Raw genomic sequence first — 16254 nt, 5'->3', positions numbered from 1 at the left:
TTTCAAAATTCAGATCAAATTTCTGCGTTGACTATTTTGCCAGCTGTTTATTCCCAAATGTTATCGCAAGTTTGTATTTCGGCGCTTTGTAGCACGTGATTTCAAACATTACATCTGCCGGCGAGGTACTGTAGCGCCAAGAAGGAAACATCCAAAATGATGAATGCTCCGTGAATGACGTCATCGAGCAAACCTCAAACCGCTCCGTGTCGAGAGACGCTCGAGGACCTCAGAGGCTCGATGAACCCAACTTTGGGGCGCTGTCCTCTGCTTGTTACACCCTCTTTAGAGATCCCACCGCTTTCTCATTCTACTAAAAAAACTTCTTTCGGTTTACTTCAATGCAGCAGTGTTTGAGAAAAAGAAGTACTTTATTGTCCTCTATCGTGTAAACCTGACGCTAAAGTGGAGAGTTAAGATGAGACGTGCTAAAAGTTTCCAGGACAATCACTGAGGTAAGACGCCACGTTTATTTTATTTATGAAGACATTGGCGTTATAATTCTAAAAAAACGCCGATTTTTGATTTTCAGAATGCACTGGTTAATGTCTCCTAATATAAGACTGATTGTAAGTATTTTTTTCTGAATATTTTGACAATTATAGTATGTAATGCTTATATTGGATGAATGTTTGCACTAAAGATGCTGTCTCGCTGGTTGCAACTTGAAAAAAAATTACCATATTGGTTCCGTACTTATCAATGCAAATCATCCGTCAATTTAAAGTATAAAACTAGATATATACAAGCACCTATTTATTTATTTGATGAATGTAAGTTAACTAAACAAACTGCCATTTTCCTCAGGTGTGTTATCATATCTTTATATCAGGTGAGTGTTTCTTTTTAATTCTTATTTAATGTTAGTATTCATTTTGATGCTGTAGTTCCGCTAGTCATTATGCGCATCGCTTATAATCCATATCGAAAATGTGTTCCTATGTTCATGATCACAGTGTTTTTGTTTTGTTTTTGTCTGTGGTGTTTCATATGCTTTTGGTTAAAAGATCACTCTGTTTGTTTTGTCTTGCAATGCAAGGAATATGTCAAATATCTATTTATCTTCCTAATACAGTATTCCTGAGATCTCAGTTCAATTTAAAATTTCAATTCAAGTTTATTCATATCGCGCCAAAACACAACAGAGTTTGTCTCACATGGCACACGACACAGAGCTCAATTTCATCAGTTGCAAAAAAATCGTGAATTTTTTTTTTTTTATGAAATACAGTGTTTGGTCTTATATGGGATATTACTATCAATCATGAGCAATTATTACTTTTTTCATCCCCACTAATGGCAGTTTTCTATTTTAACAGCTCTTATATTGGAAACCAGAGGACTTACATATGAGGAGACCTCCTATGAATACATACCTGATGAGTTGCAATGGGACAGTGCAGACGAACTGTGTTACCAGCGCTCTGGGGCCTTAGTGAGCATTTCCAGTCCAGTTGAGAAGCAACAGATAAAGAACTATTTAAAGTCCGTGAACATCTCCAAAGCTGTGTGGATTGCCAAGAAATTCACAACTCTGCAAAGTAGGTTCATTATTCATTCCTGAGCTGTCTTTATGCGTTACATCACAACACAAAACACCTTACTGTGCAGTACCTCACACTTTTTTATTTTTCTTTGGCATTTTGAAAAACTTAATCCAAAAGGGCGCATTTGCAGATAGATGTATGAAAGAAGAATTACACGTGTGAAAAATAAGAATGTTAGAAAATGGTGTGTAAAGTGCATTTTCCATGCAAACCACCTTCTTTTTTACCTTCATCAGTCAAGACTGAGTGCCAGTAATATTGTCTCTACAGTTTTTTATGATGATAGCAGTATGATACTGGAATTGATTATCTCTGTTTTTCTGACTTTTTTACGTGGAAGGGTTTTGAAATCGTACTGTAATATATTGTGTTCGACTCGAATGGTTCCACTGTATTCTAGCTACACTTAAGTTTGCACTAGCTTTTAAAATATTTGTTTTTAACGTGATAGAGGGTTATGCAGGGCTGTTTTGTTTTGTAGCAATGTCTCTGTTTTGTGTCTCGGTGGGGTGGAGAAAAAAAAAGAGTTTGAAACATTGACTCTGGAGTTCAGCCGCCGCTCAGACCGGAAGAAAAGTCCGCCCTCTTCACAAGTTTTCTTCCATGGGTGCATTGTTTCTGTGTGCCTATTTAAGTTTTGACTAACTGCTTTACAATTTCCACCATTGTTTCTTATTCCACCCAGTAATATATTAATGAGTTCCAGCTCTGTGTAAATCTGATCCAAGGAAAGCCTGTGCAGCTGGCTCTGCTAGTTCATGGTATTCATGGTGCTTACCAAGAAAATTTTCAACCCTGACGGCTCCTGGCACTGGATTCGCGTTTCTTGGAATCAAAATGGTGGACGCTGGACACTATTAGCTGATGGTCATATTATCTACAGTGGGGATGGCTTGAACATTTCTGACAGCATTAGGCCAGATGGCCTTTTTATTATCGGTCAGGAGCAGGACACCTTTGGGGGCTCATTTGAAGGATGACTCATTCTCAGGAAGCATCGCTGAGATTCACATATGGAATCGGGTACTGAATAGAAGTAAAACTTTTTATGGAAAAATCGTGTCCACCAAATACATCTGGGCTGATTTTCAAGTGGGGATGGGCATCTGCGGAAATAGAGTCCTCCCTTACAAAGCTGTGGAGCAACAGTCCATGTAAAGGTAAATTGGGTGGCTTTCATCATCATCAGAATAGAGAAAAAAAAATGAAGGGCTACCACATTCAATTAAAGAAGAGCTCATCAAGAACAGACACGAAACAACCGCATGCACATGGTTTGGCACTGCATCTTAGCAGTATTGGTATTAGGGTTGGGTATGGTTGCTGTGCAGGAAAACAATCACATAGAGAGACTTTGTTGGCCTGCACACGTCCTGACTTTCACATGGGCCAAAAATCTGAGATGCATTTCTGAGGGAAATCCACCCATTTGGCAATGCAAGCAAGATGAGATAAATGGGGGGAACGACACACACACACACAACAAAATCTCAATCTAAAAATTGAAAAACAAAATGCAATCCCCACGCCCCCCATACCCACCTCCCCCTTCACACAGAGAGCAAATACAGTCATAACAGTAGACACAGCTCAAGCACAATAGCTAATGGATCTCTAACGAACAAAAGCACTGAAAAAAAATACAAATGCATAAGAGAACATGGAAAATGACATGTAAACATAATGAAGAGAAGCATATGTTTAAACTTTCAAAACTTAATTAGCGTTAATGCAATGCCTAATAAGCAGTTTGACTGCTTAGTGTGTAAATTTGGTAATCCAAGGAAATCCCATCAAAATAGTTTTGTACACAGTTGCTCCAAACTGCTGCCAAAACATGTTTCGTTGCCAGTTGTGAAGTAATGAAAAAAAGCGATTGAATTGTAATGCAGTCATAGTATTTAGTGCTGCAGATTGTACACGTCCTATACTGTAAGAGAATGCAACTGAATAAAGCAAGTTTTTCTTAAACTACTTGCAGTATTAACAAAGCAAAACATTTGAGAGGAGAGTTTTTCCTCGCTTTTGGCAACTTCAATATGTTCGTAAAAGCACACATGCTCATTGTTAATGTTTAATGGGTTTGTGGTCTGACGGAATCTCTCTTTCGCCTGTTTCCCCTGCTCTCCCCAAATGAAGCTCCTTACAGTTCTTGTAAATGTTTTCTGACTCACGTCACATGTAATCCACCCATAGAAACAAACTCTGTCCCATTCTGACTTCATAGTCCCATAAGAGTATTGAGAGTCCAAAATTCTCCTCCTACAAGGATGAACGTGCAGCAAAAACAACACATTTATAATCCTTGAACAACTAGCTGCTCAGGGACAAACTGTTTCGGGAATGTTTGCAATCTCATTGTTACTCTCCTCCCCCTCCCCCCACAGTTACGAGAGTGCAAGTACAACTAAAACTGAGTGTTTCCTTTAACTTGAAACTATAAGGAAGTATGCGCACCCTCGTCTTTACAAAACAAATGGATGAATACTCCTCAAAATCTATTGATGAATATGTCAGGGGTTCCATTCCTCATTTTATGAAGATATGTTTGCCAAATGTGTGCTTCTTACATTCTTTGGGGACCCTGGGCAGCCCTTTTCTTTGTATGACTACTGCTGTGTCCAAGGCAAAATTCCATACAATTATGAATTCCACGAATTTGATTTGGAAGAAACTATGGGCCCTGAGCTCCACCCTATTGAAAAGCTTTGGGAGGAGCGAGAACCGGGAGGCCCTCTTGTAGGTTCATCATCAGTCACCATAGATGTAACGAATGTTTTCTTCTGGATGAATGGACATGTGTATTTTCCCAGGCATATTCCAAACCCTTGTAAAATCTCTACCAAGATGACGCGAAGCTTGTTAGAAGAGACCAACATTTTCTCTTTCATTTGAAATTTCCTATGCAACACCGATCAGCACAGTCACTGTGAACACGTCGGTTTTACTCAGCAATGCTTATTTTCAATTTCTGAATTACATGTAAATGCCCAAGATAGTTGCAACTCACAGCAACAGGCTTTGACTCATGAAATAACATATTATTGTTTCACTTCTTAGGTTTCATTCCCACATGTCTTTTGGAATTTGAAATAGTATTTATCTTGTGAAATCTTGATAATTTAACTTGAAAATGACATGTCGTCCTGTCAACCTGATCCCTAGCTGACATAATTGTAGCAAAATAAAAACGTGTCTATCTGCTAAGAAGTCAGACTTGCAAAACAGAAATAATGTTGCTGTTGTTGCAGCTGTAGGACACGGGTCGAAGATAGAATAACGTAGGCTACCTCGTAATTTGGAATTGTTTCAGAACACATGCTGGCCAAAGTTGAACGATGGATCATACTGCATTTGGTCCTACTTCAGTTTCTTTCAGAGATCATTATTAACAACTCCTCTTTTCTTCATCTAGGTAACATATCTGTCATTTTGGGCTCTATATTGGATGGAGATTCCTTGGAGAATCAGACATTTTCCCTCGAGTTTGTCCACAGCCCTCAGCCAGATGAAGAGTGTGACATTCTTGACCCTGCTACAGGAAGTTTGAGCCACGACAATTGTGACTCTTTCAGAGGAGCTGTCTGCCAGTATAAAAAAGGTGCCTTTGACATTGTGTATTGTGATGATACTCTGTCATTTTCATGCGAGATACGCAGTTTTAGATAATCTTTTTTTTTTGTATGTATGTCAATAGTTTAGGATCAGCCTGTGTTAAAAATTGATTTTCTGTTTTCCGCTTGCCCGAGACTGTGTCTTTCCTTCCTCTCTCACCGAAAGGAGTAAAATAAATCACTTGTTTTAACATACAGGGCCCTATTTTCATAGACAGGCGCATGAGCGCTTGGCATAAACACCAGCACATCTTCATTTTTGTGCCGGGGCAAGTCAAGTGTACCGTGTTTGAGAATTTGGCAGACCGCGTTGCGCCTCGCTGGCCGTTCTGGCAGAGCAAGGGCGTAAAAATTGATTTTCTGTTTTCCGCTTGCCCGAGACGGTGTCTTTCCTTCCTTTCTCACCAAAAGGAGTAAAAAAATCACTTGTTTTAACATACAGGGCCCTATTTTCATAGACAGCGGCATGAGCGCTCGGCGTAAACACCAGCACGTCTTCATTTTTGTGCCGGGGCAAGTCTAAGTGTACCGTGTTTGAGAATTTGACCGCGTTGCGCCTTGCTGGCCATTCTGGCAGAGCAAGGGCATTTTTCATTATACGCCGCCGGCGCACATGACAATTTAATGACAGAAAATAGACTAGAGCTTAGACCACCAAAAAAAAAAAAAACCACGTGTAAATTGTGGTGCTGGTAACGTGCGATTTCGGTGGATTTGATCGAGGCGCAGGCAGACAGATCTTGAGCTCTGCAGACGAGTCTTTCTACCTGCGCCCGTCTACCAGATTAACAAAAAAAAAAAAAGACAATAAAGAAACCTTTTTTGCATGACACTTGTGCTTGGCACAAAAATACGGCCCACGGTAGTTTAAATTTAAGTGAGCATACCAAGAGTCTTTTTTTTTTTTTTATTGACTCCCTGGGAGACGTGCATCACACTTTAAAAAACAATGTATTTTTATTCTTATCTTTTCAGTATAATCATTGTCTTTTTTCAAGCATGGTTATATTAATTCAATTTCCATTTGTTAGTTGTAGAAGTTCAAGATGTTTCCCATTCCCCAAAGACACGATTCTTCAGCATATTGAGCCAGTATCCTTTAACCACACCCGTGAGTTAAACTTTCTGAATGTCTTTTATTCTTATTGTAAATCTTAAGTTTTAAGACAAAAATCTTACAGTGCAAAACTATTGTAAGAATATGACACTGGATAATATCTCAAATAAATGGACTCATATGTATTTAATATATCTGTCATTGTCTCTTTGCCACGATAAAGCAGCAGAATGCCATTGCCGCCTGGGACAGAGAGAGAAATTCCCTACATCAGCTGGCCCGGGCTATCCTGGACACTCTGGAGGCTGATGGTCCAAATGTCCTCACACCCAATGATATCCACTTTCTGTCTCTAAGAATGGAGATGGGCTGGTCTGTACTGGCGAGTAGCCGTGCAGCCAGTGCTCATGCCGCAGAGGCCATGGCATCCATTGCTACAGATTATGTAAAAATGTCGAGTGAGATGTTGGAGCCTCATGTGGCTCAACAGTGGATTGGTTTAACAGATGACGGGGTGAGGATTGATCAAAGCATCCTTTTGATAACGATGAAAAACTAAACAGTTGTACAGTTTTGATAAGCCTGCAATTAGCTACCACCAAATATGTTGGTTGAGCCATTCCTAGTTGTACCAGTCTATAGCTTGGTAAAATTGATTTTGATTGATTACTAAGCTCTATTATCAAGTCCATTGAATTTTGTTTAACTGGCCATAATTCCTGAGATGATTTATAATATAAATGTTTTTTTTTAAGCATCTGATTTTCTTCAACAGATCAACATGGGGCCATTTACTATCATCAGTACCATTGACAATCTTACCGAAACTCTGGCAGATGTGCTTTCTGCTGAGGGGAAGAGCTTCTTTCTTTCGACCAAGAACATAAGTACTTAATCATTTTAACACATGGAATAAAATACTGTGATATATTTGATACTCTTACTTTAACTAGCACATACTTTATTTATTTTTTAATTTTCTCTGGAGGATCATTTTTCCTGGTCTACTGATATAATGACATGCATCATTCAGATTTTTGTTTTACATTGAATGTGCTTAATTTAGTCTGTTTTTCTTTGCTGTGTCGCTTCTGCTCTCTTTGTGAGTAGATGTATTCATCAGGAACCACAAGCTGACTGAAACAAGCTGCTGTCAATCATTTAAACCATCTGACATCAGCTCCAGCACAGTGAGTGGAAATGATAAGGATGAGCTGCTAATCCCAGACTCTGAGTTACAGAGAATTCAGAAACTTGGTAATAAAAATACAAAATCACACTGCTTTTAGATTTGTTACACACTATTTTGACTTGCACATGTTTTCTGGTTTTAGGTCACAAGGATGTGATGTTTATTCACACTCATTACAGCCATTTGAACGAGATTGTGTCTGGTGCAGCACAGCCTTTTCAGAGTCAGCATGAGAACACGAAAAGGTTCGACATTTCATGATTCTGTACTCTAAAATGCTCTTGATGATCGTGTTGGAGAAATGTTACAGCTTAACAATTGACTCAACTTACTCCTGAACCCCTGCCAAAAGAATGTCATGATCCTGTATAGAATACGATAGTACCCAATAACTTCATAGGCTTTATGTGATTAAAAGCGAAACATTTACAACCATTTAAAAACACACACAAAACAAAAATGAAGACATTAAAAAACAGAATACAGAAATAAAAGACACTTTACTAAAATTACTGTACAGTAAAAGAAAAAAAAACAATTAAAAATGCTGTAACTGCTCAGTCAAAAGCATGAGGACATTTAAAAAAAAAAAAAAAAAAGAGTTTTTATCCCGGACTTAAAAATAGTCTCACTTGAGGGTGACTTCACTTCTGTTGGCAGCTAAACACTGCTTCACCATGTGTGCTTTGAACTTCATTATTTGACCTGAGTCTGCAGACGTCTGAGCCCTATTGGGTTTATAATCCACGAGCATTTCTTTAATATTTTCAGGATCACAACCATTCAGTGATTTATGGACTAGTAACAGACTTTTAAGTCTATTCTATCGATGATTCGGAACTAGTATAAACTATTTAAAAACTGAAAAAATACTGTATGCTGTGATCCCTTCTCTTTATTTGTCTTTCTGGTGAAAAGAAGAGCTGTTTCATATTGTTTATGATTTAGTGGGAGTCCTGTTGTTAGCACATCTGCCTCACAGAAATCCAGGTGCAGGTTTGTGTGGACTTTCCATGGTCTTCCCCAGAGATGAGCACTTTACCCTATTTTGCAAGTCCGTCCTCCGTTCACAACCTGGTTACCCTTCCGCCATCGTCTGTCCGCCCTTATTAATATAATAATCGTCCTCCGTCCTCGTCCTTTTAAATTGCTTCAGTCTCCTGCTTCCTCCCATATTCCAAAATCTTCTCCACTACGTTAGGCTAACATACAGCAACGGTGCCCAACCACTTTTGACCGAAGATCTACCGTAATTTCCGGACTTTTCCGCGACTTTTGTCACACGCTTTCAACTCTGCGGCTTATTTCATGAAGCGGCTTATATAAAGACTTTTCTAACGGCCGCCTGTGTACCGTCTTTCTTTGTAAATATCTCATGTTACAATATGGGCACCTGCGGCTTATACACAGGTGCGGCTTATGTGTGTACAAAATATTTTTTTCCTTAAAAAATGAAGTGGTGCGGCTTATAATCAGGTGCGGTCTATAGTCCAGAAATTACAGTACTTTGCAAGCAACAAACCTCCCGTGATCGACCCATTATCGCACATGCATGTACAGTATATACACACCCTTGTGCGCATATGCAAGTACACGCACATGTTATGAAGACCTTAACATGAACGGAACAGAAAAATAAACAAGATGCAAATTAAGACTGAGTGTGTGACAAGGAAATCATTGGCTACCTTAGCGGGAGACCTGACACAGGGATGTAGGGGCACAATTTTGTTCAGTGTTAAGTGCAGAAACATGAACATTCTGCTCCTTGCACTTTTAGTGAACATGCAACTGATAGGATGCTTAGGTGCAGTGCACAGAAAAAATATCTATACAGTATACAGAATATCTTTTTTTCATTTCCCCCTACACCCCTCGCGGTCGACATGGGACCAGTCCATGGACTACCGCTCGACTGTGATCGACTGGTAGGGTACTCCTGATCTAAATTATACATGCCCTTGGTTGACTGACCACTAGTCCAATCCTCATTCTTGAACGAGTTTTCACTTGTTTTTCTGGTTTCGTGTCATGTCCCCAAAAACAGTCAACTGGGAAAGGCGAGTAGTGTAGAAACTGTCTCTCTCTTGATATAAAACCGAAATTAACTCAGTGTACAGCAAAAGTAATGAATTCGCAACAGTGTTCCACTACTTTGAGAGGGCAATGTGAAATTAACTTTTTGTGACTGCTTAACGTGCCTCTGTTTTATTCGCTTCTCCAAACAAAACTAACATTAACTGAAGGTGTCTCCCTCTTCAGAATTCTCTCAGGTCACCTGGCTTCTGCTGTTATATCAGCCACGCTTCGTGATGCTTCAAAAGCCCAGACAATCCCCGTTGCTGTCAAGTACACTCTTTCCTCATCACATGTGGTAATGTTTGATAAACTATTCTTGTGTTCGGTGTGTTTTTTCAATGCTTCAAATGCATTTTTGGTGTGTGCACATGTGTAGCTTCACTCCCAATTCTTGGTCAGTCAAACAGTATTGCTCAACATTATTTACGTGCATAGAACATGCACAACTGAGAGGGCCAGGGCTCATACTCTGTAATCTTGTGATCGTGCAATTCAGGCAAAATGGAGTGCACTACTTGGCTGCAAGTAGTTTATACAGTGATGTAATCTTGGCGATGGGAAGTTGAGCTACACCCTTGAAAACCTTGACCAGGCAGCATTGCGCTGCTTTGTACAACAATGGTGTGGAAACAGGCGTTTGTAACATTCAGAGATGGAATGTCTCATCCTGGTATAAATAATAATAATATTAAAAACAATTATTTAAGTGGGTGGCCCGGTGGTCCAGTGGTTAGCGCGTCAACCTCACACTGCAGAGGTCTTGGGTTCAATCCCCGCTCCGGCCTCCCTGTGTGGAGTTTGCATGTTCTCCCCGTGCCTCCGTGGGTTTTCTCCGGGTACTCCGGTTTCCTCCCACATTCCAAAAATGTGCATGGCAGGCTGATTGAACACTCAAATTTGTCCCTAGATGTGAGTGTGAGCCCTGCGATTGGCTGGCAACTGGTTCAGGGTGTCCCCTGACTTCTGCCTGAAGACGGCTGGGATAGGCTCCGGCACCCCCGTGACCCTTGTGGAGATAAAGCGGTTCGGAAAATGGATGGATGAATTCTTTAAGTGATCTTCACCTTCCCCACAGTCGATCGATTAATTTAAGTCAAAATGCTCATCCCTACTCACAACTGACTTGCATAGTAGACCTTTTAAGATTTCTAACGGAGTTATGATGTCACCTTGAGTCCACTTTAATGCTTCCAACGCTGCTAAATGATCACAATAAAGCTGCCATAAAACTGCAATTACTTTGTAGTTTGTAGAGATTACATTGCAAGTAAATTCATTGTATTTCTATCAACGATATAATATTCAAAATGTAATGGTGAATGTGTTTCTGCTTCTAGATGGAGTATGCCCAGAGATTTTCTCCCGTCTGTGCCTTTTGGAATTTCAGCTTGATGTAAGTTTCATCAGCAAAACGATGAACACATCTGTGCTATCTAATCACTGAGTTTGTGATTGTGTTCTTGGTACTTCTTTGCGTTGTTGTGTAGGAATAATCATACCAGTGGCTGGTCCACTGATGGCTGCAGTGTGATCTTTGCTGGCTCTGGTGTTACCTCCTGTGTATGCAACCACACCACAAACTTTGCAGTATTGATGAATTACTTAAAACCAAAGGTGACTCATTCAGCATGTACTGTCCACTATTAAATATTCTCACGCAAAGTTAAAGTCGACTTTAAATTCCACAGGGTCTTGTTATTTCTATTTCTATATTTTATAAGTGAAGCATGACTTTTACTAACAATATTCTCCTTTTTTTCCCTTTTACACACCCACGTTTTACCCTTCGTCCCAGTGGAGTCCTGAGGAAGAGCTTATTTTGACCAAGCTGACTTTCATCGGTTCGGGAGCATCTTTGTGTGCTCTGGTGGTGACATTGATGCTATTCACCATATTGGAGTGAGTACCTGATCATGCTGTCCTGCTAACCCACAAAATCACATGGCTTTGAGGTTAATGCTCAGCAAAGGTGCTGCAGTGGAACAGCATGTACGTAAAAGTGAAGATTTTTAAGTTTTTAATTTCGAGCACACCACTACTGTCTGTGAATACAGTATATGTTCCAAAGTACAAATGGCTTTTACAGAACTTTATTATGATCCACTTTATTATGACCCCTTCACTTGAAAATTTCAGGACTGAACTACTTCAGGGCCAAAATGTGGGAACACAGTGAAATGAAACAATGGAAAACATAACCGGTGTGGTTTTGAGCTGATCACCATTGGATTTCATACCCCACTGAAATTGTTTTATTTTGGGATTTTTTTCACGAGAACCCCTGCTTATATCCTGACACGACCAGCGGAAAATATGGAGTCAGTGCCACTTTTCAGCAATAAATTTCACTGTTCTGGGAATACTATCGACAAAATGTTGGCGTGCCTTGATGGGAATTTCATGAAGCACATTTGTGAAGTCAGAGATCAATGATGCTGAACCTAAGAGAGGGCCTGGCTCACAATCTGTAGTTGAGTGTAGAGGTGTTTTTAATGTGGTTCTGTCCACACACTTTTTCCACACAAAACCCTTGTGGGTTTCAATACATTGTCCGTGGAGTCTGACTTGCCATATCATGTGGTCAAAGCCACTTGTTGACGCAAAGGAGCAACAGCACCACTGAGCGGCATTTCCTTTTATTTATTTTCCTTTTAAGGAAAGGACAGATAATTTCATTTGTTTCCATGTACCATCTGAGTGAAAAATGGAGTGTCAAATAAATGGTTCCATAATTTTTTGAAAATAACACAAAAAAAATTATCCAAAATTAAGGGGAGGTATTATGCGCTTTTATGGCCTTAGCTGACGCCAGAACAAAGAGCACACACACTTTTCGTTTGCTTACAAGTCCATTGTTTCTCTCCTGTTCCCACATGCAAAAATAAGTGATATGCTCAAGAGTTGAGAAGTAGCACATCACTCATGGGCGGCAAAGTACCATAAATGCTCATCACGGCCCGCGCCTACTCGCTTTTCGGCACCTGCAGATTTGCATATTCACTGATTTTTTTTTTCCATTTACAAATGCTTTTTTCCCCTCTTGTTTTTTTAGTGGCAAGCACATGGAATGTTTATATATATATTTTTTTAGAATCTTTTGGGTTATTTATTCTTTCACCCCCCCGTACATTTCCATATTCGTCGATTACATACGGATTTTAGCTGTTTGCGGACTTAGCCTGTTCCCTTCTCCTCCTTGAATAATGGTCCGTTATGAGTTTAATATCAATCCAAATAATCTTGAATATAATGTTTATCTGACGAATGATGGGAAACTTAAAAAAAAAAAAAAGATGGACTTAGCACTGACGGAATCCGCATTAACTGGGTCAGTACCGTCACTGACGGATTCCCGTTTTGCTGACGACTTATGGAAACATGCACCGATTAATAAAGTGTAACCTTTAAAAGTTGTTATCACCTATCTTTGGAGGGTGGAGTATGGTGGGTTACAGTTATGTTTAGTTGTGATGTATTTTTCTGCTGTCTTCCTTGCTAAAATGAACCGAAACAACAGCACAGTTGCATCTTTATTCAGCTTCTTTCAACGGCCTCGCTCAAATAGACCTCGCACACATTCTTTTTTTCCCTTCAGAGCTTATCAAATGCGGCGTAAGAAACCAATTCAAGTAGGAACCAATATTTAAATGGTGCCACTTGAATCCCCAGTAAATTAACTATATATACATTGACGTGTGTACATTTCTGTATTAATTTGACACCATTTGTAGGTGTGCTTTTTTTTTTTTTTTTGCACTCTCTCAAGTGCAACCAGATGATAATAGATACCAGCAAATCGGGGTACAGTATAAAACCTAATTGCAGAGAAGCAAATTTTGAGGGTAATATGGGGGTGATGTATAAGATTCGAGTGAGTGTTATTCTCAAATAATTATGTTCAGTGACAGGGCTTTATTAAATTAGCCATACATACACAGTGCAAAAAATACTGTCCATTTCTCACGGGTCAGTTTTTATTGAGCTCACTCACATACTGCCCTTTCTCTCACAAACTAGACCATGAATTACCGGTAGGTGTACTACCTGGTATGGTGCAGCATCTCCCCTCCCAACAAAAATTTCCAAAATATTTTTTTTTCATTCTTTGAGTTTTTATTATTCAGATCATTCGTATTCTTAAGAGTACAAGAAAGCAACATTCATCTGTTGTCTTAATGGCATTCAGTGTCACATCAGTTCACTAAAGAAAAAAAAAAGGAGCAGCTTATCATCGGGATAGCTGGGATAGCTCTGAATATTGACTAGTGCTAATCTTCTCATTAAAGTTGTCTACACATGAGATCACTCCAAAGGTTTATGATAGCATTTTGCAGCTGTTAATTAGCAGAAGGGCCACAGAGGGGATCCTATTAGGCCATGAAGGAGCTGCTCCCGCAATTTATTTACCGTATGCTGAGTGCAACCTTGCATTGTGCATAAAAGCATTCAATGGCATTTGAATGTATTATTTGTTTTAATCATCTATACTTTACTACAATGGTCAATATTCTTTTTCTAATTGTTGCTTTCAAATGACTGTCTTTTGTGGGAGTCTCATAAAATTAAAATGATTTTTCACTTGTTTTTCACCAGCATACCTCGATCTGACCGGACGTCCATCCATAAGAACTTGTTTATTGCATTGATCTTTGCCCAAGTGATTCTGCTGTGCAGTGGCTCGGCCATTCACAACAAGGTGCAGTACAAAATCATAAATTACACACATTAAAACTGGTGACAAACAGTTATAATGACCCCTTTCAGTTTGATGTCTTGATCCACTGGTGAATGGACACTTTGATTCCCTCCCCTTTCATCAATAACTGCTTCAAACAACAAAGTGTATGCAGAAAAAAAGTGGTTGAGATTGCACGGCTGTCTGTGTCTTAAATGTTGTGTTGTATTATTTTGTCATTTTATGTTATCTGTTCTGTTATTGGCGGCGCAGGCACCCGCAGTGGCTCCTCTCTCTCTCTCCTGTAGTTGAGAGGAAAGAAATTTTATCTGTGCTGTATGTTGCACATAGAGCACATTTGACAATAAAGTTGACATGAACTTGAACTTAAACAGCAAAATGACATTGACATTTTGCTCAAAATATACACGATTCAGCACACTCACCAAAAGTAGTTGAAATGATTCTGCAGTGCAACAATAACACAATCGATGATAACGATGATAATAAGAATAATACTATTATCCTAAATGTGTTTTTTAAAATGGTTATACTTCAACTAATACAACAAGCTACCGTACACGATTCCACCAATGTTGTTATCATTCTACTTAATGCTCAGCCAGGGGTCAGCAGTTGATCCTTGGCACCAACAGGGTGAGCTGCACCTTTTGGGGCTGCTGTTTTGAAAATTTGTGGCACAGTTTCAAATGTACAAAATAGCCAGAGTGAGTATTAAGTGTCAATTTTAATACGGCTTTTTGGACAAATCGCTGTGATCATCCACATATGTAAAGCATTTTACACTTTCGTACAAAAACAGATTTCCTCAAAGCATACATTTCAAAAGAGTTCTTTTTTTTATATTGAAGTTATTGCTGTTATTTGCTTATTTGCTGGCCAGGAAAGCCAATTCTATATAGTTGATTTGTGCCATTGGGGCCTTCTCCAAAAATTTAATCACACGAAATTGCTGATTAAAAGAAGACGTCCCCATACTTTTATAATAAGAGGAAAAATGTCCTGGGCGTGTATGTGCAATTGTCCAGATGCATACATATTCATTAAATTCCGGCATAGCGGTGTGCCTTAGGATAGATATATGGAAATATGGATGTTTACTTTGTGTCTCTGAAGAACATTACCAAAGCATCTGAAACAGAAATGACCTGGGTTGCTGTGCTTGTAGGTTGCGTGTACACTTGTGGCGGCATTGCTCCACCTTTTCTTCATGGCTGCCTTTAGCTGGATGCTGGTTGAGGGTCTGCTGCTTTGGAGCAAAGTGGTTGCTGTCAACCTCAGCGAAGAAAGACACATGAAGTATTATTATCTCATCGGCTGGGGTACAGTGATTTTTACCATGGGATACGTTATGAAGGTCAATTCTGTCATTGCAGAATTCTGTGTTTCCATCAAAATTTTCTTCTTCTGTGCCATTTTTAGCTTACATTTTACTCACATTTCTTCCTATCCTTTTTATGTTCCTGTTTCTGTACACTGGTCCTTTAATTCTACAATGTTGATTCTAACTTGTTTTCATCCTTCATACAGGTCTGCCAGTGCTCATAGTCACCATCACACTGGCTTCGGCCTCAGAAAAATACTTGGCGGATGGCTATTGTTGGCTCAGTGTCCAGAACGGTGTCATCTGGGGCTTTGCTGGGCCTGTCATCTTCATCATCATGGTCAGCAAATTACGCCCGAGCCATCCCGCAATTTACAGCCACGCAGCAAATATTTTGTTCATTGCTGACATGACTAATGTCACTGTGCATACAACATCACCTATTCTGTGCGCGAAAACTCTCCTGCAACTAAGAGACTCAAGATTCAAATTGATCTTGTGCTTTTGCTATGATTGGTAGTGCTATTGTGTATACACAAAAAAAAGAATTCCTCTTACGAACCCGATTTTTCTGCTGTTTCTTATCTTTTGTGTACTTCCAATTTGCTGCAGTTACCTTTTTCCGTTATTTGTGTATAAGTTATTTGAACGGTTAGGCATCAACTTTATTTTTAAGGCCCATCACACACTATACGTTTGTGTGTGTGTGTGTGTGTGTGTGTGTGTGTGTGTGTGTGTGTGTGTG

The 16254-nt window shown here is 39.5% G+C and overlaps 1 protein-coding gene across 3 annotated transcripts in view; it reads left to right on the top strand.

Annotated features, from left to right (window-relative positions):
* Positions 1–162: 162 nt before the first annotated feature.
* The window catches only part of LOC109519145 (adhesion G-protein coupled receptor D2), a 75567-nt gene continuing 59475 nt past the window's right edge, over positions 163–16254 (top strand). Inside the window, exons 1-18 of one of the 3 annotated variants that reach the window (XM_019875519.1) lie at positions 163–455; positions 533–569; positions 808–832; positions 1320–1535; positions 3041–3049; positions 4963–5148; positions 6193–6272; positions 6442–6732; positions 6994–7105; positions 7329–7475; positions 7553–7655; positions 9673–9784; positions 10827–10882; positions 10977–11103; positions 11285–11388; positions 14083–14185; positions 15354–15507; positions 15716–15849. In XM_019875519.1, coding sequence (XP_019731078.1) covers positions 534–569; positions 808–832; positions 1320–1535; positions 3041–3049; positions 4963–5148; positions 6193–6272; positions 6442–6732; positions 6994–7105; positions 7329–7475; positions 7553–7655; positions 9673–9784; positions 10827–10882; positions 10977–11103; positions 11285–11388; positions 14083–14185; positions 15354–15507; positions 15716–15849 — 1995 coding nt within the window. In that variant the 5' untranslated portion in view covers positions 163–455; position 533. Of the gene's footprint in view, positions 456–532; positions 570–807; positions 833–1319; positions 1542–3040; positions 3050–4962; positions 5149–6192; positions 6273–6441; positions 6733–6993; positions 7106–7328; positions 7476–7552; positions 7656–9672; positions 9785–10826; positions 10883–10976; positions 11104–11284; positions 11389–14082; positions 14186–15353; positions 15508–15715; positions 15850–16254 lie in introns of all 3 variants that reach the window. The other 2 variants (XM_019875517.1, XM_019875518.1) reach the window with 2 other exon arrangements.

This window comes from Hippocampus comes, unplaced genomic scaffold (genome assembly GCF_001891065.2).
Source record: "Hippocampus comes isolate QL1 unplaced genomic scaffold, H_comes_QL1_v1.1 scaffold132, whole genome shotgun sequence".
Lineage (NCBI taxonomy): Eukaryota > Metazoa > Chordata > Actinopteri > Syngnathiformes > Syngnathidae > Hippocampus > Hippocampus comes.
This window is presented reverse-complemented; position numbering and strand designations above follow the sequence as displayed.